The sequence below is a fragment of the Syzygium oleosum genome, unplaced genomic scaffold (genome assembly GCF_021117445.2).
Source record: "Syzygium oleosum isolate NSW1041296 unplaced genomic scaffold, Sole_v2.1 Sole_v2.15, whole genome shotgun sequence".
Classification (NCBI taxonomy): Eukaryota; Viridiplantae; Streptophyta; class Magnoliopsida; order Myrtales; family Myrtaceae; genus Syzygium; species Syzygium oleosum.
This window is the reverse complement of record NW_026607499.1, coordinates 1,837,090-1,863,524: the sequence shown is the minus strand read 5'-3', so window position 1 is coordinate 1,863,524 and position 26,435 is coordinate 1,837,090. Positions and strand designations below refer to the sequence as shown.

At 37.2% G+C, this 26,435-nt stretch overlaps 1 protein-coding gene across 1 annotated transcript; it reads left to right on the top strand.

The window, feature by feature from the left end:
• The first annotated feature begins 81 nt into the window (after nt 1–81).
• LOC115678081 (MADS-box protein SOC1) lies at nt 82–26,214 on the top strand. The gene is made up of 9 exons (XM_056318407.1): nt 82–648; nt 746–847; nt 1,332–1,515; nt 22,694–22,775; nt 24,818–24,879; nt 24,976–25,075; nt 25,155–25,196; nt 25,403–25,444; nt 25,742–26,214. Exons 3-9 carry the CDS (start codon nt 1,334–1,336, stop codon nt 25,883–25,885), a joined length of 654 nt encoding a protein of 217 aa, XP_056174382.1. The 5' UTR covers nt 82–648; nt 746–847; nt 1,332–1,333; the 3' UTR covers nt 25,886–26,214.
• Nucleotides 26,215–26,435: the final 221 nt, after the last annotated feature.

Here is a 26,435-nt window from a genome sequence, read left to right as displayed (position 1 = left end):
CTACCTGTTCCTCTCTCTCTCTATGGACTCCCCCTCTCTCTCTCTCTTCATTATCTGTAGGAGAGAGACTTTTCCTTTTTGTATGCTGAATGCTTTTGGGGTTTTGCATCGTGAGTTTTACCAAAACAAGCAAAAAGGAAAGGTGGAGTGGGGGGGAAGAGTCCTCATTTTCATCCCTTTTGCAATGCAAACCCAAAACATAATTCGATTTCTTCTTTTAGAGAGAGAGAGAGAGAGGGAAGCATATGAAAAAGGAAAGGTGGGTGCGGGAGACCGTCTGTGCTTCCCCATTTGGTGACTATCAATGAATTGAGAGAATCCATCAATCGCCGACCCAACAACCCCCCTCCTTCCCTCCCCTCCAGAAAAAGCTCTTGTTTTTTTCATCATATTTTCGCTTCCTTTTTGCCTTAATTATCCTTTGGGTGCTCCCTTCATCGTTCCTCTGGGTAATACTGATCACACAATCCTTAAGATTTTCCCCCCAATATACTTTTCTTCTTCTTCTTCTTCCTCTTCCTCTCCCTCTCTCTCTCTCTCTCTCTCTCTCGTCTCTCGCTTTCCCCATTTCCTGCCTCTTTCCATGTCCTCCGTGTTCGTCCGAAAGCATTCTTGATTTTTGCCTCCTTTGGTGAAATCGATTTTGAGGTCGAATCCTCTCGCTACCCTCTTGTCCTTTTGTTTCTTTCGAGGACTGTTTCCAGCTGAAGGGAAGCTCTTTTTCTTGAATCGAATCGAATCGAAGGCCTGCAGCAAACCTCACCTGGGTCTGTTGCTTGCGTCTTGAATCCTTGTTTGTTCCTCGATCTCTGCTGGGAAATCCTTAATCCGCTGCATCAAATCTCAGGTATATTTTTTTTTCCTTCAATTTTCTTGGCTGATTTGTCGCTAGTAAAAGCTCACTCTTTTTAATCTTTGAGCTGATTCAACTATTTTTTTCCTTTAAAGATGTTGGATTTCACCCTGTTCTTTCTGCGAACCAGCACTCAAAATTTGAGCATTTCAGTTCGAATGGCGTTTTGGGTGTTAAGTCTTTTTCGTCTCTATCTCTCTCTCTCTCTTTCTTCACTCCAGGATCAGTCAGTTTCACACACCCACATGTGTAGAATTTTCAGCCAGTCAATTTTGGCCCAGTTTCAGCCAGTCAATTTTTCCTCACACGTTCTTGCCTTTCGTCACTGAGAAATCACATCCATAGGGAAAAAAAAAAACACAAGAAGCTGTTTTTTCGTTCGAGTCCTTATTGGTGCACTCATCATTTTGTGCCTTCTCAAATTGATGCGTTTGTGCGTCCTTTCTTTTGTGAGTTGATGAGCGTGATTGTTGTGTAGAGATGGTGAGAGGGAAGACCCTGATGAGGCGGATAGAGAACGCGACGAGCCGGCAAGTGACCTTCTCGAAGAGGCGGAATGGGCTGCTCAAGAAGGCCTTTGAGCTCTCCGTGCTTTGCGATGCTGAGGTTGCACTGATCATCTTCTCGCCGCGAGGCAAGCTGTATGAGTTCGCAAGCTCCAGGCATGGAAAAACTTTCACCCTTCTTTTTCCTCTTAATGATCGTCTAGATAATTATTGTGTATTCATGTAGTGTTTGCTCATGTTACTTTTACTTTCTTCTCCTATCATCATCTCCTGATTTAAATATGGTTAGCATTTTTTAGTATGTGCTCCTCCGATTGCAGAATGTGTGATGATTCTCTTTCTGCTTGCTTAGGGTTACGATACTCTCTCTCTCTCTCTCTCTCTCTCTCTCTCTCTCATATTAAGTCTAAGATGTCCTTCTGGGAAAAAAAGAGAGATAAATATAGGTTCATCCAGTTTATTAGGGAACTCAATCCATAAAACAAGCCTCGGAACACAGTTTCGTGTGTTTGTTTAGCCCATCTTCTTGGCTTGAATTTCACTGCCTTGAGTTTTTGGCCGTCATCATCAAACACCATTGAACTGGAAATGTCATTGACCAACTAATTAACCATATGACGATGTTTCACAGATGGAAATAGCGTTCCCAAGCAAACTTACTGACATATAGTTATTCCTCTTTATCAGCAAATAGACAATAGTACATGTGTCCTATTTGTTGGTAAAATTGAAACAACAATATCTTGTGAATTAGCTATTTATAGTGGAGCAGAGAAATCGTACCAAGTCCTGTACAACCATAGGCATTAGTTTATGGGAAACAATGGGTATTTATAGTACTCGTGGCCAAGTGCTTTATGTCTTGGGGGGATGAGATGGAGTACCTACTTATATTTTTACAGTCTTTGCAGTCGATTGATATGTCAAATTTATTAAAAAAAAGATACATATAAGGGTTTACAAGTATATCCAAGTAAAAAAGAAGCAGCAAAATCCAAGTCCACTCAAACTGACCCAACTTTAGCAGACTACTAGGGTTAGCACAACGAGTGCGATACATGCAAAGCACTTATTGATAAAACCCATTTCCACTCGTACTGACCCAACTTTAGGAGACTACTAGGGTTAGCATGACGAGTGCAATACATGCAAAGCACTCATTGATTCCTGACAACCTAAAGTGAGATTGGACTGTTTGTATCATGTCTTCTCAACTCCTTTTTTTTGGGTGGGTAATTATCGAAAGCCTTGTGTGGTTGTTGTAACTTAAATCAATGGTCTTTGTCAGTACTATAAAGTGAGATACTTTCCTGATATTTTTTGGGGAGATTAAGATTATTAGTACTCACCCTTGCCAAAGCATCAGTGATTTCATTACTCAACTGATGCCTTTAATGATTTCTTTCTTTTCTTTATTAGATTCTAATTAATCCCTTTCCTCTTCCTTATAGTGCCATACTCATATTTGTTTACACAAAACACCAAAAGAACCTAGCAACCATAACTCTTTCTCTTTTCGTGGCGTTACTCCTTCGCTTCTTGCTTCTTCGTCCGTAGTATACTATCTCTTGGCTGGAACAATTACTCCGGAGATCAAATTGCGTGAAGCGCCAAGTTTTGATAGACATTGAAATGATTTTACATTTCACTCGAGTTTCACTCACGTCCTTTGATCATTCATGGCTGATCTGTTCAAAATAGCCGAGTGTGATTAGCAAGATAATGTCAAGCTATTTGCTGAGAGTTCACTAGCATATGTGGATCTATCCATGTTCTCTTTTCTCTGCTTTTTATGATGTAAGTATCTTCCTCTCTTTTCACATTTTCTCGAACTTTCTAGCTGCACCGACGTTCTTCCCATTGATATCAAGCTACTTCCTAAGCTATTCTTTTCTGATAATGGCCATAAAAGCTCATGCAATTACCATGTAATTAATAACTGACAGTGTGGGAAATGATTGATATTATGGAAATGAGAGTGACCAGTCCAAATGTGACTCGGTACAAAGTTGCCCCTCATGTTTGTTTGTGTTTATTACAAACATGCGATCATGTCTTGTTTGGGGGATTTCAGACTGTCTTTCCAGAATCTGTGGTGATGGTCTATGTTCGCGTCTATAGATTTATTAGGTTTGGTCAGACACAATAATCCTTCCTCAGGTAATCAAGTCAATGACCTAACGTCCATATTTACATCATTGACGAGATACTAGGTAAGTTCAGTTTCTCTTTGACAAAGTGTCATATTCAGTTTCTCTTTGACAAAGTGTCATATTGGCTTACCCGTCTTAACTCTTCTCATTTGTGCACCTCTCCTAGTCAGAGAATTAACCTAGGCTCGATAAATATTGCCTATGGCTCATTATCTCTAGTTTGAACCACAGACAATCATAGTTTGATCCATTAGTTTAAACTATTAGATAAATCTAAGGCGGCGTCGAGTGATGAATTAGAACAAGTATTGCCAACAAATTTGGAAAGTCACTAACTTTACGTGTCAGTGTAATCCTATCGAGTGGCATTTTACCCCTTCAGTAAAGTCGATCCAGGTGTTCGATGCTTTGGTTGATGAGCTTCATCAACCTTTTTAAGACCTTCGTTTTTTCATCTAGGTAAGCATTCTTCGGGTAAGGCCCACGACTGTTAGTCGCTTCTGGATTGGGTATGCCAAGTTATCCAATTTTCAACTCTCAGTTCCTTCATTACTCTCCAAGCCTAGAAATTGATTTAGTGGATACATATTTTATGCATTTGATAAATGTCGTAGTAAACCCGTTCCCATCTCCACTTAGCAGTTTAGGTTTTAGTTTGGAGTCTTTTAACTTGCAATCCACTTGAACCTTCATTGAATGACAGTTTCATTGTTCTTTTCAATGAACCATTCCAGGTGGGATTTATAACTATCATCTTCCTATCCTTCTATTTGCATTTCTTATGAGTCTTTAACTCTTTTTTCTATCTTCTTTCTTTAATTCGTATTCTTTTCTTCTTCCATGGGATATATTGAGCTCTTGCACCAACAACAATGTAGCACGTTCTTTAGATACTTGATAGTAGGGGTGAGCAGTTACAGGTTCTAGCTGGAACCTGGAACCTACCATCGGGTACAGGTTTCTCATTTTTTGAAATCTGAAACCTACCCGTCAGAACCTGGAACCTATAACCTACCCTATCACAGGTTGTAGGGTCCAACAGGTTCTTTTTTTTTTTCATTTTTAGTTAAAAATAACAAAGATGAATGCAACAATACCGAATAAGCTTATTATTCACCAAAGAGAATACAAAAGACTAGTTTTCCTAGCATTATAGTTCAAATAAATACAATTAAAATGAGAAGTCATTGCGTGAATCGATACGCAACAGATTCACAAGCGATTAGCATGTCGATCAAGACAATATCCATATCTAGGGCCACAAACAAAATAGGAAGCGGGAAATAAGAAAGAAAGATGAGCTTTTGGTCTTCAAACATCCATGAAAATTTGTTTTAAATTCTAACCACCTAAAATCAAAAGAACCAACAATCATAGTTGATAACTTAATAATATTTTTAAATTTAAAATTGAAGTATCACGTATGGATTATTTGTAATTGCAACTACAACGTTTTTTTTCATCCATTATCGTCATGGTTCTAACTATGCAATCATCAAGCTTAAGTTATTTCTTGAAAGAGTGAATGACGAAAACAATCGACCTCACTAAAGAACAAAAACTTGGCATAGATATATGACAATGAATACCCAAACATAACAGGTTAAGCAAAGCAATGAGCATGCAAATGGTAGGTACTCCAAAACCACAATATATCAAAGGTCTAAATAAACCCTAGGAAATGTTCTACATGACAAGTTAAGCAAAGTAATGATCATGCGGATAGAGATAAGAATTTGAGAGCCAAGAGGTGAGGAGTAGTGAGAGAATTAGGGATTTTAGATTTAGGGTTCCCGGTTCTCGGTTCCAGTTCCCGATTTCGGTTTCGGTCCTCGGTTTCGGTTCCCGGTTCCGGTTCCTATAGGAACCGGGAACTGAACTGGAACCAATGGTTCATAAAAAAATGGAACCGGGAACTGGAACCTCCCTCTATAGAACCAAGAACCGGAGAATTGGACATCGGTTTTCAGTTCTATCTTGGACCCGTGCTCACCCCTATTTAACAGTGTTTGGATGATTCTCCCACCAAGAAAGAAGAGCCTATCTATATCCAGATATGGAGAAGGAAAACGTTAAAACTTAATCCCCTCCATCAACTTATTTCTGAAATTTGGTTGCTTTTCTTTCGAATCTTCCTATGAAGGAACACAGAAATTCATTTGTCAGTGAAGTTGAGAGAAATAGCTTTTGGTTCTTGTTCTCTCCCATTCCGAAACTTTCTCATTGTACTCGAACTTTCTCTACGCGCCAATTCAGCCAATAATACTAATAATCATGGTAATTGTCCTTTCAAAATCCTCCTCTTACCTTCAACCCTTTGCCTAGCATTGTGTAGGTCTTGTATGGACATTGAGTGGACAAGTTGTGATGACTTCCAATAGTTATGACAAAGACACTTCTTTTGCAAGGTGTGATTCATATGATTTTCGATAGTATGTCTTTCTTTAAAAGGTAAGATATTGTTTTAATGGCAGTCTCTAGATGCGGAAAAAGTATATTTAGTTACTCCTACATAGCATGGTATCAATTGATTGTTGATTTTGTATTGTATCGTATGATTTAATTCGATTCAAGATTTAAATTATACGTATATGATAGATGAATCTATATATTCATCAATTCACCATTGAATCTATCGATCTCTACACTCTTAATTACATCGATTCTTGATTGTGTTAAATTTTACCCACTATATAATTTCCCGGAGTGTAAAGTGTTACGCAACAATAAATATTTTATGAAAAGTAAGAATGACTCCAAACAGAAAGTAGGTTTCTAAAGTTTTTGCCTTTTTCGGCTTGTTAGTTTTGGATGCCCTTCCCTTCGCATCTCTCTAGCCAACTATGGAATGTCCTGCCTTTCTTGGTGGGATCAAGTCAACCAACAAAGTTTGGGAAGTCTGTATTCAATGAGAATTTTTATGGAAACCAACAGTTAGAGGGAATTTCAAAAATATCAGGAAGGAATTGTTAGAAATTGAATGTAGGATATCTTTTGACTCTGAAACATATTAAATTGAGCACGTAATCGTTTACCAAGAGATTATTATATTATTTATTTCACGAATTTCTATACAATGCTTCACAGCCTCTTTCACAAATATTTATGAACACAATAGAAGTTGGTTTTTGATATTGTTATCAAATAAAATTGCATTGACTTATATTGGACCATGTCCACATAAAATGTCATTATGTCTCCCACCTTTTTTTTTTTTGCATTCGCATAGTTTTAGCTTGGATTACGGCAAGACATAGTGTTATTTTTCTTTCAAATCTTTTATGTGATTATTTATAACATGCCGGACCATTTGATATATTGAACTAATTAGAAATTTACTTTTCACAGTACTTCCATATTTCTCTTTGTTTGTTTTTTCTTTAGCTTTATTTTCTTTTTGGTAGGGGGGAGGCTGCTTAGCTATGTAAGGTAAATACACTAGAACAGTACAAGCCTTGGCTGAAAAGATACCATGGGTGTTCAAGGAAATTTTACTATCAATACAATCGAATTAAATTGGAACAAACTGAATTGAAGTCTTCAATTTATCAATTTAATTTAAAAGACAGCGAGACTGATAAACTCGGTTTGGTTTTACTACGATATTTCTTAAACCAAATTACAAAGATCATGTTTCTATAGGTTTGTTTTTTTGGTTATAGAAGCGAGTCACTAACATTTTCCTTTGTTTCTAACTACAAACAAAGTTTTACTTAGAATTAAGTTTAAACTACATAATAATTTTTTCTTGTCTAGATTTGAAATATTTGTTTTCACGGACACAAAAAAAAAACTGATTTGTTAAACTTTACCACATATTTTTGGCCACTACATATTTTTTTTTCGGACCATATTACTGATGATTAGTTCATTGTGGATGGTTGTATTGTGAATGTTATCTCTTAAAATGTATGGACTTGGCCTAATGATATATCCAAGCCAAACTGAAAACAAGGTGGAGCTATTGGTTTGATTTTAATTTGTTGACCATATTTAGGTTTTGTTTCAATTGTCCCAAAAGAATAATTATGATTTTGAGTTATTTTTCAGGTTTGTTTCGATTGTCCCATGCACAATCATGAAAACTCTTTGCATTCTACTCAAAAAAACTCGAAAAGCGTTTTTAGAAACTTGACTTTTCTTGTCTTGTCTTACTTCAACCGAATTGACAATATGAAAGTTCAATCTTTCCACATAGGGCTCACAATGACATGTTGATGTCACTTCATACGCTGAAGTTCATCTTATCCGCACTCCGAGTGGTGGAGAACATCGTATGACAAATGTCACATTTAAAGCAAAACATACGATTCGAAAATTTGGGCAACCCACGAATCAAATCACATTGGCTACCGACCAATTGGCAATCATGTCCTAACTTGCGTGCATCGTTTCTGTGGTGTCATCAACTCCATTGTCAAAAGGGCAATTTCCAATGGAAATAGAACGGATGACATTAGTCCATCAGATGTTTCCAAACCACAATCTGAGAACCAGAAGAGATTTGTGAATGCGAAGTTCTGAAGCCTAAGAATACTTTTGTCTATTGCTCATCATCATAAAAAAAAATTCCACAGAAAATTTATCCGAATCAATACAACACTGAGTTGAGAAAACTCTTTGAGTGTAGGAAATCCACTTCAGATGGCTAAACTTTAGGCTAAGAGATACAGCACTTATCTATCATAGATCTGGGGTGAGCAAGAGTTTGAGTGGATGATTCAAACATGAGATTGTATTTGAAAGGGGAGAATTATAAATTCAGTCCTACCTCTTTCAAAGAACTAGTGTAGTCCTAAACTAAATCTTGAGTGAAAAAGCAATCAAGTCCCCCTAGCCAAGTCTTGTTTGAAACTTCTAATGTGGCATTCCAATCATTGCTACCGTCCTACGTGTCATGAATGAAGCCATTTTGTTTAATTTTTTAGATTTTTTCTTGTTTTTTCTTTTCTTTCCTTCTTTTCTGGTTACTGTCGGTCTTCTGTTTTTTCCTTCTATGGTGTTCATCGTCTTTGTTACAAGTCATCATCTTTAGTACTAAGCAACCCCCACTCTATTTCCTCTCTCTTCATCCAAATCCTGAAAAATCTCAACTCTGATGACGAGGAAGGTCTGTGATCTCAGACTCAAGGTTGCGGACCTCCAAATCGGCGAAAATGTAGGTCTGCGACCTCAGATCCGAGGTCATGGACCTCCTTTAGCTTGGATTTGAAAATAGATTTGAGTTTGAGGCCGATAAAATATTTAAATATTAAATCATGCTTTTATCTAATTGCTTAAACTTTTAGAACAGTTGGCAGTAATTCCACAAAATCTCAAATGGTATTGGAACAGGAGGTCTTGATTTCAAATCTTTTCAAGCCCCTATTTGTCTCCCCAATTGCATATTTCCACGCTGTAGGCTAGGGTCAAATCCAGCCTACGCGTGAGAGGGGTGTTAATAAACCATGCATTCACATGGTATCATAGCAAGAGGTCTTCAGTTCAAATTTTTTCAGGCCCCTGTTTGCCTCCCCAATGAAATATTTCCACGCGTAATACTAGGCCAAAAAACCAAAATGAGCATGAGGGGGAATGATAGAATATTTAAATATTAAATCACATTATCATCTAACAGTTTAAGCTTTTCGAAAAATTGGCAGTGGTCCCATAAAATCTTGCTAAAGCGACTATCTCTCGAAGACTAATAGAGGTGAGGGGGTGGTGAGGGTGTGGTGGTGCTGTTCGCGGTCACCGACGAATTGTTCTCATTGAGGATTACCACGTCAGAAAGTTACGGCGATGCTTGATTGGAAGGACTTGATTGCATTTTTACTCTAAAGTTGATGATTGCATTGGTTCAATTAAAAGGTTTATTACTAAACTTAAATCTCTACAATAAATTTAACACTGAATTGGCAATTCTCCCTATTTGAAAGTATAAAATACAAACGTTTGCCTTGCACATAATCTACAAAAAAATGTCCATTTCTCAACCATTAAGACAATCTCTTTGGTTGATTTAAACCCTTTATCACCGCTTTTCCATGATTCGCAATGCGAATTTGGCTAAGCCGCTCACTTATAACAAAGTCATTCACTATGTAAAAGAAAGCTTCAAATCTAACTTCTTTGGGGAGGCGCCAAACTCAAGGACCTGGTGATCTATTAAGACTATAGAGGAAGAGACCTGACCAGGATTTCGCTATGCAGCTTTGAAATTTTTCGAAGCAAACAAGACTGACAAAGCAATCAAAAAAAAAAAAAGTAAGAAAGAAATGCAACAGGTTATTATAGTGAGTTATAATAGGGAGATATCCTTAGTCAAAATTATATGATTTAATTAGAGATTCCCTCATGCAATGTACTTAAGTTTCCTTCTGAAAAGCAAATGCACCTTATGACTAGAAATACCTTGATGAAGCTAACTATAGGGTTACCATAATCATCGAAAACCAGTCCCTTGGAGATATCTGCAGTACCAGTATCTCCTGATGCAGTACATGTCATGCTCAATCTGACTTGTAACGCGCCAGAATCCCATTCAAGGTGCAAGAAACTTTTCTGTCGGATAAAAATAATTATGGCCATCAACGAGCTAATTATGGTGGCCGAGAACCCATACTTCACAATATGAGATTTTCTCTTATCTGCATCCACATGATTATGATGAATGTACCTACTGATCTCGAATGTATGTGGCTGATTACACATCTATTCTCATCAGTACAATTATTTATAATTTTTATCCTATTTATATATAAGTTTGTTTAGTGTTATAGAGTTGTTTGATCGTAGGAGTCTCATTAGGGTTTGTCAATCATTGGCTTGTTCCCTCTTCCTTGGTCCTGACTCTTGTTCCTCTCTCCATTCTTGCATACAAGGAGAGATGCCCTTTTTGCAAGCAAAAACTGTATGGTGACTGAAGTTCAGTTTCACCCTCCCACTTGAAGAATCTACTAACTGCACTTGCGAAATCCTAAAGACTTAACCCCTCCCAATATGCCAGCCTATACCCATACTTCACAATTTGAGATTTTCCCCTATCCGCATCCACATGGTTATGATGAATGTACCTACCGATCTCGAATGTATGTGGCTGATTACACATCTATTCTCATCAGTGCAATTATTTATAATTTTTATCCTATTTATATATAAGTTCGTTTAGTGTTATAGAGTTGTTTGATTGTAGGAGTCTAATTGGGGTTTGTCAATTATTGGCTTGTTCCCTCTTCCTTGGACCTGACTCTTGTTCCTCTCTCCTTTCTTGCATACAAGGAGAGATGCCCTTTTTGCAAGCAAAAACTGTATAGTGACTGAAGTTCAGTTTCACCCTCCCACTTGAAGAATCTACTAACTGCACTCGCGAAATCCTAAAGACTTAACCCCTCCCAATATGCCAGCCCATCTACATCTTCTAATCTATTATCAAAAAGAATTTTTCCTTATCCATCAAACTTCCTCTAATAGAAAGGCATCAAAAGTATTGAAAAAGCTATTAAATCCTTGTTTCTTGAAGATGTGTTGTTAATCTGAAAAATAGGAAATGGTAATGATGACGTCTAGGTTGATATTTGCTGATTGAGAGACTGTTCTAACTCCATTTACTTGTCAATTTTTCCACTAGAAATCGGTTAAGTTGAAGTGGTGTGTGTACAGATTGCCAGTCCTCGGTAATGAACCTACAACTTCATAAATCGCCGATGTCTCTGTGAGTGCTACGAACAAACAAGTACCTGACAGCATCCACCTGTTTCCAAATGATGTGAACTATGACCACCGGGAGAGATAATGCTCATCTACTTATTACTAATCGTCAGCTAAGAAATCTTTCTCTAAACATCCATACCGTCACTGTATTCAGCTATTAAAATCAGATCATAGAATACATGAGTAGGAAGACAAATCCTAGAATCTCAACAGGATGTAGGATGTACATCATCATAGCCTTCCACTTACCATCACCAATCCCGAGCTGCATATGCACTCGATATTGGGTTTTATACTCGAGAAATATCTTGAAAATACTTGTTGACTTCTGTTACTTGCTTGTGAAATGCCTACCAGCCCATTCCTTATGTCAGTTGTATTAAATCAGCAAGCAAGCTAGTTGTTCCTTGTTCTCGTCTGTGCATAGCCAAGCTTGTTAGATATCTTCCACCCTTAGCTAGTATGAACCGTAAGGAATTCCACATAGGAAATAAACAGGGTTTAAAATATATCGAGATCCCTTGAACTTTCACTTGTTCAACACTCGGTCCGCTAAAACTTTTATTTGTAAGACTAAGAACCCCATACTTTGGTATTTGAGCAGTTTTAAGCTAATGACCTTCATTAAGGTAAAGGACTACCCTAAACTAATAAGAGAAATTCTCTTTAGCCCTGCACTTTGGGATTATTGATTTTCTCTTCTAGTTATATTAATTGTGACCTTGGATTTTTGAAAGTCTACCTCATTTGTTAATGCTGTCCAAGGGACTTTGACCAGAGGGGGCATTTTTTAAGTTAAATTTCTTTTTCTGGAGGCTCATGGTGGAAATGTAGTGCTTGTGATTAGGTGTGATGGGCATAAACCGTTTGCGATTTCAAAATTTCCTAGTAGGGTTTTGTATGTTTCTTTGTTTTCAGAAAAAGTATTTGTACTTGGGGCTCTATTTTAAGAGAGTTTTCTTCTAATTTTGTTTGGACGATTCACTTAACTTCTGTCTAGTTTCTCACTTTCTGTTTGTTGCGCTGTTCTTGCTCAACAGTTTGTAGTGCCCTAGCAATGTTTTGCTGGCACAAATTTGGAGCATGTAGGAATTTTCTATGCAGAATTTTGAATATGCTATAAGAAGTTCAGCTAACAACATTGAGTTTTAAAGGCCAAACTAAGTAGGATTTCCTCAATTGTGCAATAATACAAGTTGAAGGGTTCTATCTAAGTGTTACATTTGAAACTTTGATGGGGCGTGGTGTAGGAAAATATTAGTAGGTTCCGTACCATCTTTTATCACCTGTTAGGTTTCTCCTGCCATCCTTGAATTCTGTCTAGCATACAGCCATTCTCACCGGATCCTTAGAAAGATGGTCTCAAACCTTGCTCATCCATGTCTGTAGTTAAAATGCTGTCGACTGATTGAACTTAGATCGAGGTTCCTTGTCCTCAAAGTACACTTATCTCCTTCACCATTTTAATGTGATTAGTAGAAAGTGAATTTGCACACTCACAGTACTTGAGCAGCTAAGTATATTTACTAATTAGAGGGTATTTTAACAGAACCTTATGCGTGCAGACCAAAAAAAGAAAACAAAACCTAATGAGGCACAATCCTACAAAAATTACTCTTTTAGAGGTCATGTACTGTCGCTTTCTTGCACTGACATGGTGTGTTTCGACTGCATGAGCAATGTAGGATTAGGATTATACATAAAACTTAGAAGAATATGTACTGCAATTATGAAAACTATGCCAAGCACCTTCCGGTAATCATTCAAAGGGCCACCTTAATAGCCCCCATACATCCATCCCTTTAATGAAGTCAAAATCAAGTAAAAGGGAAATGTGATGATTCTGTTAAGTAATCTACTGGAAAAATATTGTTGGCACGTTTCTTAACAGCTTAAGCTTTCGGGAAAAACGTTTGTCTAACATCGCATTAGAGAATAGGTTAAGGATTCCTATCCCGGCACTCCCTCTAAATTTTTTCCTGTCTTGTTGTTCTGCTTGTTTTCCTGTTTGACTTGCACGTGTAAGATTGACTTACACATGACGGTGGATTGCTAAGTAATCTACTATAAATATAAGATTGACTCGTTTCCTGACAACTTAAGCTTTTTTTTAGGAGAAAACAGTTTTGCTGACAGATTCCAACTTAAAACATCTTCCTTCTAATACTATCACAAACTTGAGTACGCTGTGACAATCTCCAAAAGGTTAAAGCTATTGTATAGATTGACGTGATATATATTTACACCAGTAATACAACTCCAAAAAAGGTTGGAAGGATGAAAGATTCAAAGCTTGATTCCAGTACATTTTTTACTAGTTAGTGTAGAATGCCAAATCTCCGAAGTTGGATTTTTCCAGCATCGTGTTATGTTTTTGAGGTGACGACCACAACAACCAAGTCCAATCCTGGTCTCTTCTGCCAAATCGAACCAAGAAGGGCTAAGGCTGCACAAAAATCATGTTGATCATGGGGTTCCTTTGTTCATATCCACTAAACACCGTGCATATTTGAAGTGTGCTACCAATCAACTTTTGACTCATGGACAGCAAAAGCTGGATATTTGCCGTTGGAGAGATCGCCAAGAGAGAGTCCAAGCCCAATCACGATATTCTGTGGATCAATTAGGATATATTAATTGTTACAAAACACACCAAATCTTCGACATGCAATGGTACAAATAACCATCACACACGCACCTTACCACCTTTTGTCAACTAAATATATTATTAAAGTCTCTTCTTTGAGAATTTTAGTGAAAGCCAATAGGTGGAGGGCTATTTAGAAATGGCAAAAAGGAAATGTTAGAAATCACCAAGTATGATTCCATGACTCTGATACCATATTCTACTGGGTGCATAACCAGTTACGAGTGTTTTACTATATTTAAGAGATTCAAATTGTCAAACAATCACTCGAATTCTGTTGTATACTTCATGTTTGCTTTAATATGCTTCACATTCCTATTTCAGATATACTAATAAACACAATGAAAGTGGGTTCAAGAAAATTTCATAATTGATACAATTGAATCTAATTGGACCAAATTGAGTCGAAGTCTTTGATTGTCGATTTGATTTGGAAGTCATTGAGACCAATAAATTTAGTGTTATTTTGCTTCGACATTCTTTAAACCAAATTACCAGATAACTTTTTGTAATTCTGTATTGTCACAGAAATAGTTCACTAACATAATTCTTCTTTTATGATTTTCTTTATTCTTCCGCATTTTCTTCACCGTACTTACTAGGAGAATAGAGCTAAATGACATAAATGTATCAATTTTCCCAAAGCCCATTTAGAGAACGAGTAGAGACTTTTAAATGCAAAATTTCGAAGACTAAGAATACTATGTTTATTGTTTATCATCAAACAAAATGCCATCAAAAAATTTATCTGAATCAACAGAAGATTATTGATGCAACACAGTTCGAAAACCCCCATCCGAACCAAGCTAGCTTCAACAAAAGTTTCATAGTAACTTTGCCTTTCAAGCATCTCCTATCTCTCAAAGATTCATCTTCCTAGCCTTTGACATGACGAGAAACATGACAAAGCTCAAGAGCTCTACTCCATACATTAAAAGGGAAGATCACTTATGGAATTTGTAAGATTTTGTGGGACCATTGCCAATTGTTGTAAAAGTTAAAGCTAATAGATGAAAACAAGAATCAATATTTAAATATTCTAAACACTCCTTCCACACTTAAGCCGGACTTTGGCCTAGTACTATGTGTAGAAATATATAATGAGGAGGCAAATAGGGGATCTATAAAGATGTGAACCATGCAAGATTTTGTAGGACAACTAATAACTATTCTAAAAGCTTAATCTATTAGATGAAAACGTGGTTTGATATTTAAATAGTCTAACAGTTTAATTAAAGAAAGATCCCGTGTTCGACTAATTAAATCTTCCACTTAGAGTAAACCTTGCTGGTCACTTCCACCAGGCTAGGAGTAGAGCATTATTTGATGTTTGTAGAAAGGCCGGTTTGCATGTATTAGTGGAGACTAGTCGAGCTAGAAGTTTGAATATCCCTACTACAGAAAAGAAAAGAGAAAAATACACACTGAACACTCATTGAAGCTACCTTTATTGAGTACGAAGCTTGTTGAGAATGATTAACCATGTGATAAAGCCATGGCAAGTCATATTTGAATGGGACTCTATTAGAGCTTGTTTGGTACAGCTATGACTGAACTGTAGATATGTTAGTCTTCAGTTGCTATGAAATAACGTAATTGTATGTTTAGATATACATGTTTTAGAATTGCAGCACCTAAGAGCTAGGTGAGCCACTTTAAGAACTTTGTAAGCTACTGCGAAGTGCTGCAACTATGAGGGGTTTGCCAACCACCCTATCAGTCTATACCGATCAACTTTAGGCTTCTTCATTCACATCTCTTATGAAGCTGAAGACATAGTAGATTTCAACACTCAAGTTAGATGTTCGTGTAACAGTATCTGAAGAGGTTGTCTCAACTCTAGAAGAGGTTGGCTGAATGTTTAAACGCTTGGTTCAGATTTGACTTATTTAGTGTTAAGATCATAGCGTGACATCTCTCATTCAGAGTCATCTTAGGAATAGTTGAGCCAAGGTGACAGACAACGATGTTATCTAAAAAGAAGAGTTTCATCCTGGTAAATGCCTCCACTAGATTCTCAGATCTTGCAGAGCTTTAAAGACAATTCATTGAAAGCCAGTATGTAGTACTGTACCATTTTGGAAGGATATCAAAGCCAAAGAGGTCCAAAAGGGTGCCAATCATCAAACCACGAGAAATTATTATACATTTTCCAATCTTGTGCTTGTTACATGGTCTAACATGCTTTCTCATTGAACATTTTCCTCCATGGATGAAAGCAATCAAGAGGAAATTCAATGGATTATAAGCTCTTTAGCAAATGCATGTCCACCCAAGCAATCCAAAGATAATCATCCTTATCATAAAATTCCACAAAATCTCTCAATTCAAGATATGTTCCACTCCTATAGCTTGTTAAAATGCAACAGTCTTAGGTTTCAAAACATAGTGTCTCCCGCCTAGAGTAATCTTGATTAGTCACGCCTATACTTAATGGATGGAGTCTCGTGCGATGCACGTGGACAGGGCGGTTTATGTGCATCCCTAGGAATTAGTTTGAGCCAAAAGGTTTGGATATCTTTCAAAAAAACAAAAGAAGAAATAGAATGAACAATAATGAGTTGCAACCTTGTAGCTTAAGAGAGATTTCTCGCAATCTGACTTCCACAAAAAATTCTATACACCAAAGCTCGCAATCTTGATCAGCAAGCCCACCAGAAATCAGAGGGGCTCCTAGATACTTCACAAGTAAAGCCACTTAAACTGAACAAAGCATCAGTATTTGTTTCACTCAAATGAATACAAAATTTCGGCTTTAGATGGATTCATTTAAACACCCTCTACCCTAAGAAACAAGTAAAACACTGTAAAAAAACTAATATAAAGAGGCAAGATCACCTTTAAAGAAAATCACTTAGTCATTAGAAAATGAGTGAGTTGGAACTTGGCAAAATAAGAATGGAAACTTCAGTTTCAGTGCAGCAGAAGCATTAAGCAATCCAGATGAGTGACCAGAACCATGAGATTGCTTGTACCTGATGGCGTAGGACATAAAATTTTATCATACGTTTAATGCACACATGAAACAGTTAAACTCTTGATGGTGTAGGAAATCCACTTTAGATAGTTAAAGTATGGGTCGTGAAATGTTGCACTAATTTCATAAATGTGGTATGAGCGAAAGACTGTGTGAAAGACAAAAACATTAGGTTGATTGTACCTGTTGGAATAAGAAATCAAAATTCTATCACATGCATAATCCACATATGATATAGTTAAAACTCTTGACAGTCTCAGGAATTTACTTTAGATAGTTAAACTCTAGACTATGAAATACAACGCTTTATCTTTTGTGGATCTGATTTGAGCAGAAGTTCGAGTAGGTAATCCCAACATGAGATTGCTGGTATTGCAAAGTGTAGAAATCGAACATTTTCCTTGTGCATAATCTACAGAGTGTCCATTTCTCAACCATCAAGTCAATCTCGTTTGGTTGTTTTAAACTCTTTACATCCGTGGCTGGAATGTGAATTTGTTTAAGGCACATAGTTATATTCAAGCCATTCACTGTGTAAAAGAAACCTTCAATCTAACTTCATTGGGGAGGCAACAAATTTAAGGACCGGGTGACATTCTTGGTCAAAATGACAAGATGCAATGTAATTAAGTTTCCTTTTGGACAGCAAATGTACCTTAGGACTAGAAAGACATTGATGAAGCTACCTATAGGATTACCGAACCTAATCATCGGAAACCTGTCCCTATGTCTGCAGTACCGGAATCTCTGGATGTAGTAGTACTTGTCATGCTTAATCTGAATCGTAATGCACCGTTATCCCATTCGAGCTATAAAAATGGAACTGTTCCATGAGGATAGAAAATTGCCTGTCAATGAGCTAATTTTGGTAGCCAAAGCACCCATATTCCACAATTTGGGAGTTTCCCTTACCCATATGCACCCGGATATAGAGGATCTACATACTGATCTTGTAGATATGCGCCCGATTACTTCACATTAGACTCTCATCAGCAGAGTCATCTAAGATTTTAACCATGTGGATAGGTAGGTTATATAGTTATTTTAGTTGCTTGATACAAGAAGTCTAATTAGGTTTTGTCAATTATTGGCATCTTCCCTCTCTTCTCTTCAGTCTTGACTGGTATCCCCACCTCCTTTCCTGCTATCCCATTCGCTCCCTCAATCTGACTAGGGTTTTTTCTAAGCACAACATTCCTCGATCAAGCACCAAAATTTTGGATTTTGGCGCTACTATATGGTATAGATTTGATATGAAATGGCATGTATGTGGGGGCTTTTTGGCAAAGGAGCAACAATGAACAAGGTAAAAGAATTTTTATTGAATGGTTTATCTAATAGAAGTAGTAGAGTGGATGAGCTTTTCTAGTTGGTCTGTAACCCTCAAGATTGAACAGCCCCTGCTGCTAATTTTAACCAGACACTCATGTAACAATGGTACAAACATAAGCTATTTGTATTCAAGTTCAACCATCGACTTTTTGACCTTATCCAAGCTTTACTTGTTGCCTAAGTAGAGAAAGATCCATGTGCTTTTAGAGGTTTAGATAGTCCAGAAAATTCGTGAAAATGGGTCACCAATTTTAACACAAGGTGATAGGTTGCATGCAAGGAGAGATACATTTTTCAAAGCCAAAATGTATAGTAATTCAGATTTGCCCCAAGTTGAAGAATGTAGTAACGGCTCTCCCAAAATCCTAAAGAACTCAAGACCTCTCCCGATATGCCGTCCCCTCTACATATTCAAATATATCATTAGAAAAATACTTATCCATCAAACTTCCTCTTCTAGAAAGCCATCAATAGTACTGAACAAGCTATAAATCCTTGTTTCTCGAAGATGTGTTGTTTATCTGAAAATTGGAAGTGGCGATGGTAAAAAACAATGTAGAGGTTGGTATTCGAAAGATTGTTCTAACTTAATTGAATTGCCAATTTTTCCACTACAAATCAGTTAAGATGAAGTTGCTGGTGCATGTACAGATTGCCTCCTCGGTGATGAACCTACAGCTTCATATAGTTCATCAGGTGTCTGTGAGTGCTAGGAACAAACAAGTATCTAACAGGATCCACATATTTCCAAATGATATGAACTCTGTTCACCGTGAGACATAATGCCCATTTAGTTATTACAGAACGTCAGCTAAATATCTTTCCTCCAGTCATCCACACCCTCACTGGATTCAGCTCTGAAAATCCTATTATTAAATTAAAGAGTAGGAAGACAAACCCTAGAATCTCGAATGGGTGTAGGATGTACGTCATCATATCCTTCCGCTTACCATCACCAATACCAAGCTGCATATGTGCTCGTTATTGGGTTCTATACTCGAGAAATATGAACAAATGCATCTGAAGATACTTGTTGACTTCTGTTACATTTTTGTGAAATGCCTACCAACAAATTCTAGTGTTAGTACTATTAAATCAGCAACCCAGTTTTTGTCTACATTGAGTGCGCAGCGGAATCAAACTATATATTTCTTTAGCAAACACATAGAATTTTATTTGTGCACTTCTTCAATATACAAGCCTAGATTTCGTGGAGCACTATCTCTCCATTTCTATCAAATGCACTCATTCTAACATTGGTGCTCTCTGTCACCAATACACAATCTCTCAAATGCCTTATTTTTTCCCTCTAGGCTTAGGGTACAGAACATACATATGGTCCGTCTTTATAGACCTCGTCAACCGACTCTAATGCCCAAGAAATTCGTTGCCAAAGTGCTTCTCCATCTTGCTGACTTGCTCATTTCTCAGTCAATTTGTCTCTATCTCATGTTGTTTCGGTTAGCACCTCCGGCATACAGTGATCAAAGTCATTATCTTTTTACTTTAAGCACAAATTCACCACCCCATGCATATATTTTTTTTTCTTTTTTTTAACTCAGTAATTAAGTAAACCCCCAAATCGATCAATCTGTAACAATCTATGCATAGATATCTTCCGCCTTTTTGTATCAAATGATCACAATCCTTTGACCATTAAACTAATGTTAGATTGTTATGCTGCATATGTTAGCTAGGATGAACTGTAAGGAGTTCCACTTATATAGGACAAAAAGAGGGTGTTAATGTGTCTAGATCCCTTGAAGGTTTACTTGTTTGACACTTGGACTGCTAAACTTTCATCTGAAAGACTAAGAACCCTCTACTTTGGTATTTGAGCTGTTTTAATCTGACGACCTCATTTAAGGAAAGGGACTATCCAAACTAATAAAAGATTCTCTTCAACCTGCACTTACAGGATTACAAATTTTCTCTCCTAGTATATGTTAATCGTGATTATTTTTGCAAGTCTACCTCTGATTGTTAACCCTGCCGGTCGGACTTTGAGGTGACCGGAATGGGGATTTTTTAACTTAAAATTCTTCTTCTGGAGGTCCATTTGCAATTTCCCTAGTAGGGTTTTGTATGTATCTTCTTTGTTTTCAACTGGGTGAAATTGAGAAAAAGTAGTACTTAAGACTGTGTTTAAGAGAGTTTTCTTCTGATTTTGTTTGGAAGATTCATGTAAATTCTGTCTACTGTTTGTTGCGCCATTCTTGCTCAGCAGCTTGTAGTGCCTTAACTGTGTTTTTTGGGGCACAGATTTGGAGCACATTGGAATATTTTTATTAGAATTGTTAAATTGCTATAAGAAGTTCAGCTAACATTCCGAGCTTTAAAGACCAAATAAGGAGGACCTCCTCATTTGTGGTATAATGTAAGTTTGAGGGGTCTATCTAAGTGTTACAATTGAAACTTTGATGGGCGTGGTATAAGCTGTGAATGTTTTAGAAAAGGTTTAGGGCTTCTTGATGTACTTTACACTACATATATATAGTGACAAAGACTTAATGATTCGAACGTCTAGTGCAGTCATAACTCGATCAGTGAATGGAATGGCTATCATAAGGAGAAATATTGATAGGTTGCGTATGATCTCCTACGACCTATAGGTTTCTCCCACAATCCCTCAAATCCTATCCAGCATACAGCCACTCTCACCGGATCCTTTGAAACATTGGTCTCACACCTTGCTTATCCATATTTTTAGTTAAAGTGCTGTTGATCAAGTGCGCTCATATTCAAGGTCCCTTGTCCTCAAAGTACACTTATCTCCTTTACCAATTGATACATCATCAGCTTGAAATGAATTTAAACACTCAGAGTCTTGAGCGGCCAAGTATATTTACCAATCAGAGGGCTTTTAACCATAACCTAATTAGGCACAATCCAACAAAAAGTACTCTATAGAGGTCATGTATTGTCACTTTCTTGCACCGAGATGGTATGTGTAGACTACATGAGCAATGTAGGATTAGGATTGAAGAGTCAAGGTCTGTCAAAGTTTCCCTCTCTTCCCTAGTAAGCTAAGAAGGATCTCATGATTTGAATTTAAGTAAATTTGTTGGCTTGGAAGTTCTAGGTATGCCATAAGACCAAGCTATAATTAGTTAATCTGATGTTCATAAAGAGTCGTTGACAATTTTTCAAAGTGAATTTGCTTCTTTCTAGGACCTTAATGGACAAAAATGCTTTCTACTCTCTCTTACGTACTTTCATCAGAATTACTAGCACTGCTTTGATCTCTGAATGTTGTTTGCTTTGCACCCTGACGATATTGGTCTGTTAGATTTCTTCAAAGGCATAATTATCATATATTACATGATGTATATGTATTGCTAATAGCTTTAATCATCAACACGGTAATCATATGCCGATGATTTGCCTCCAAGCAACAGAAAAGTTAAACCTGAAATGTTTCAAGTGTGCAAAAATGGCGAGAACCCTCTCAAATCATCCATATTTACCAATATGAGTAACCCAAAACTTCGTTCCAAAGCAACATGTTTGACTTTGCATTTTCCCCAGGATAGGTAATTAATGGTGTGATCCAGGTTACCTCAAAACGAAAGCTTGACATTACTACACGTGTTGGTGGCATCAAAACTGTTGGAGAGTTGTCCTAAAAGGTCAGCTAGTAGAAGTTTAAGAAAAAAAAATAGTGTACACTAACCGCACTCTGTGACAGTCACTATCATGCACGGACATGAGATGTGCATGTAATAAAAGAAAACCAACAGTCAGAGTAAATAGCAGAAGCAATAGTTAAAATAGTGAGAAGATGGACCGTGAGGGTCACAGCTCTTCAAATAAACTTCCAACCATGTTGCGTTCTTTCCAAATCTATTAGAATTTGTTTCTTTCAATTCAAGACTGCTATAATTGTGCAGTGTAAATGATCACGATAGGAGTTGTCTTAAACTAAGTACCACTACACTGAACTCAAGTTAAACAAGCTCCATAAGGGTTTCTTGGTTGTCTTTGTTGATAACTTCCCCAATGCTGAAGGTTTCTTCTTTTTGGTAAATCCCGTGCTAATATCATTAATGTGAAGGTGACTTTCAAAGCATTATAAAATCAAGAACCAAGAAGAGTGGAAAACAATGAATATGCACAGAAGAAGCTTCTAATTGTCATAATAATGGTGAAATGAGTGAAAAATCATGGGGACTGACTGAGATTGATCAATGAGAAATGATCCCCACAGAATAAAGTTACCAAGTTAATCTATAAAACGTGAAGGTTGAGTAAAGTCAGTCAATACAAGTGAAAAAGAAAAACACTAGTCCTCTTCAAGGAGATCTGATTAACTTCATATCCATACAACATAACAGTTGCTTTTGATGAGAGTTTCATCAACCATTGACACCTGATAGCCTGCTTTCTTAGGTGGTCATGGGCTAATTAAGCAGACTTCATCCACAGTTTTCGCCTTCTCTGTTTGTGTTATTAACCAAAGAACATTGATAACTGTTCCTTTTTAGGAGAAGAAAATAATTGGGTTTTACTAATGATGGTATTTTAATCATGCAGCATGAACGAAACCATAGAGCGGTACCACAGGCACACAAAGGACACAAAAACAGGCAACAAATCAGTGGAAGAAAATATGCAGGTTCTTTCCTTTTTCTATGCATTTGATCATATTATTAAACCTGTTAGATTTATGCATCCGCATTTTGTTTCATCTGGACTTTGCAATTATAGTGTCGATTAAGGTGGCTTAGTTTTCGATATCGTCTCAAGATGTTTTACAACAAATTAAGGTGGAAGATGGATAACTTAGTTTGGCTAATTTAGTTGTATATTTAACAGTTGTAGTTGCAGGATGATGAAATAGTTCAACAACAAATTACCAAAACTTTAGACGAGGGAAAAATAGACAAGTTAGCTTATGCTAAGGCACTTTAAATCCCTCTGCATATCTTGAGGAGTTGGCATTTTTGTTGTTTTTTTTTTCTTTTGCATTTGTTATTGTCACCTGAAAGCGATCCTACTTTGTACATGTTTGACATCAAGAATTGGCGTTCACAATGTCATTGTCGATGATGGTACTTATGATTTTCCAGCTATAACCATGAATTAGTTTGAAAAGCTCTTTTTTATATTTTCTCATGGTAATCGAATCATTTTTCCATAGCTTAGAATCCGTTTGGTATATCTGTGACTAAATTGTAGCTGTGTTGTGTTGCAACTATACTGTGAAGTGTTTTACTTCTATGTTTGGTAATACATGTTTTAAAACTGCATCGCCTCAAAACTGGGTAACACAGTTTTTTAAAAGCTACAATAGGCTGTTGTGGCTTTGGAGGTGCTGCAGCTGTTGAGATATTTGTCAAATACCTTTAAAAACTGCAGCACTTGTTTTCACAAAATCCCTAACTTCATTCATCCCTCTCCTCTTAGTTCTCTCCCACCCTGATCTCAGCCTAGTCTCTATCAATGGCTCTTCCTCCAACCAACAACATCACCAGCATCTCTCTCTCTCTCTCTCTCTCTCTCTCTCTCTCTCTGAAACAAAGTCGGCCTCCACAAAGATCAAGAAACATTGTCATTGAAATCGGAAGTTGTGAATTAAGGCTAGGGTTTCTTGTGTTCGTTCGATTCTTAAGCTAATGCAATATGTTGATGACTAGAGGACCTCATAAATGACTGTCCCATCCTTGAAGGCATAATTGGCTAATGATGAAAGCAAAAAGAGTTACCACCGACTCGATGTAAAAGACTTTCTGATGGCAAGATAAGATCGTACGTTAAGTATACGATCAATATCTGGGTATCATAAAGATTGAACCATAAGTACACTAAGTGAAGTGAGAGAATGTAAGTGGATCATACAAAAATTCAAGCAAGAGTCTGCCATATCATTTAATGTATCAATTTTCCAATTCGATCTTTTATGGCTGGCATATCTGTAAGTGCATTTGTCATTGTGAAAATGTAGTATCATTAGAAGAGCCTTGTATATAAAGACGTATTTTATGATATAGAGTACCATTTTGTCTTCTTTAAACATTTGATGTAATTGATGGAGCATTTCAATCCAACTTGGATTAAAACAAATTCATTATTGGATATAAAACCTTGCTTTCCTATTCCTATCGCACTACCAATATCTCATGGAATTCTCATGTGCTAGACTTGTTTAATACTATCAATCTGCACTTGCGAGCTCTTAATTTTCTGAGCTACTATCATGCTCTAGTAATGTGAACTTGTAAAGAAATTACTTGCACAATCTTTGACTAGGTATGAAACTATCCAGCTCATGCAAAGAAGCCCCAATTAGGAACTTTCATACCAAAAGACAGGAGTGTGAACACATAGAACTTATGCAGATGTTGATGTTCAAGTAGCAATGAGAACTACAGTCCCTAGAGTGATTGAGATTCAATTCTTGGACAAAGTTGACTTGATAAGTTTGCAGATTTGTCTTGGACATATCTTTGTGCCCATCAGTGCCCAAGCCTTTTAGAGGCCAAGAAATTGCACCAGACTTATGCAAGGAGAAATTAATAATATGATGACCCTTGCTTAACCTGGTTCTTAAGTTGAGCTTTATTGACCGGTTGAATTGTATGTGGATTTCTCCGTAGCCCTCACGAAAAGAACCCACCATCGTTTCTTACATGCGACTGTGCATAACTTGAAACACAGCATTTGAAGGACGAAGCTGCAAACATGATGAAGAAGATAGAGCTCCTGGAAGATTCAAGAAGGTCAAACATATTAACTATAGTTTACATTAAATTTGCACCAGCTTCTACATTTTGTAAAGAGTATTGTTCTCATGAGTGTCTACATTGTCTCCTCAGGAAGCTCCTTGGTGAAGGTCTAGGATCATGTTCAATAGAGGAACTGCAACAGATAGAACAGCAGCTAGAACGGAGCGTTATCAGCATTCGCGCTAGAAAGGTTTGCCATAAAAAAAAAAGAAATTATGTTTTAGGGTTTAAACCTCAACTACAATTCAATCATGTTTGTTGTGCTTCAGACTCAGGTCTTCAAGGAGCAGATTGACAAGCTTAAAGAGAAGGTATTATACTGTCGTATCCCTTGACATTCAATCAGTTGATTTGCCTTTTTTTGTGGCCGGGAATAAAGAATTCAACTAACGAAATGATTTCCTGGGAAAGAATATAGCGAGTTCTTCGACTTCATCATCGAGCGGCAGTATAAAATTTGCTAATCGGTCAATTTTCTCGTCTTCCATTAACTTGTTTCCGCTTAAATGTGGCTCAGGAGAAGATCTTAACAGCTGAGAATGCAATCTTAACTGAGAAGGTAAATCTCCTTTTTCATCCCATAGGCCATGCCAAGTATTATCTTTCTTCTTTTTCTCTTTTGTCCAGTCATTGGCTATAGAAAATCATGGAATTAAACAGCCACATGAGGTTCCAAAAGTCTGATGAAGGTGACATCTAGTTCTATTTTCAATCTATCAATGATCCTCGCCAAGTTTCACAGGCATCCCGATGTGTCATGCATAGATGGGATTAAATTGATTAGAGAAAAGCAATCTCCAATGAGCATTTTATTGTCTCATCAACAGAGAACTCACTGAATGCTCTGTCTTGACAGTGTGGAATCAAGCCCCCACAAAGAGCAAATGAGTGCAGGGAAAGTCCACTGCTCAGAGAGAGCAGCCCAAGTTCGGAGGTGGAGACCGGTCTGTTCATCGGGCCACCGGAGACCAGAGCGAGGCGCCCGCCATTTCAGAATTAACAATATAGCCCTAGCCTCTCGAAGTTTCAAAATGTCGCGAGGCAGGCAGGCTTTCTCTCCTCTCCCTCTCTCCCCTCTCGGGAAAATTTCAAACGCCACTGAAGCACTATTCCAGTGCAAGCAATAAATTCAGAGCATTATCAATATGGCCATGTATCGATTCTGTTTCTTCGACCTGACATGAAAGGACGACGAAGAGAATTCTATGTATAAAGTATTCAGATATCGCGAATTTGTATGCATTTTTGTGCCAAGAAAGATTGTAGAAACGAAATGTAAGAACGCATAATTGTAAGTGACGATGTTACGTGCTTCTTAGTATTGCAGTATCTTTCATCTTCATAATAAGAACTAATAATGTAATCCGAAGCAAATTTTTGTATCTTATAGGAAGATTAGAGAGTTTGGACATGGCTTGTGTATTCTAGGGTGATCGGTTTTAGAGTGGAAAGGTTCCAGGCTTGGAACCTGAAACCTACCATGTTCGTTTTGGAGCCAATTCTAAAATCTACCATGTTTTTTTGGTCTGCTTGTAGGTCTACTCAAGAAT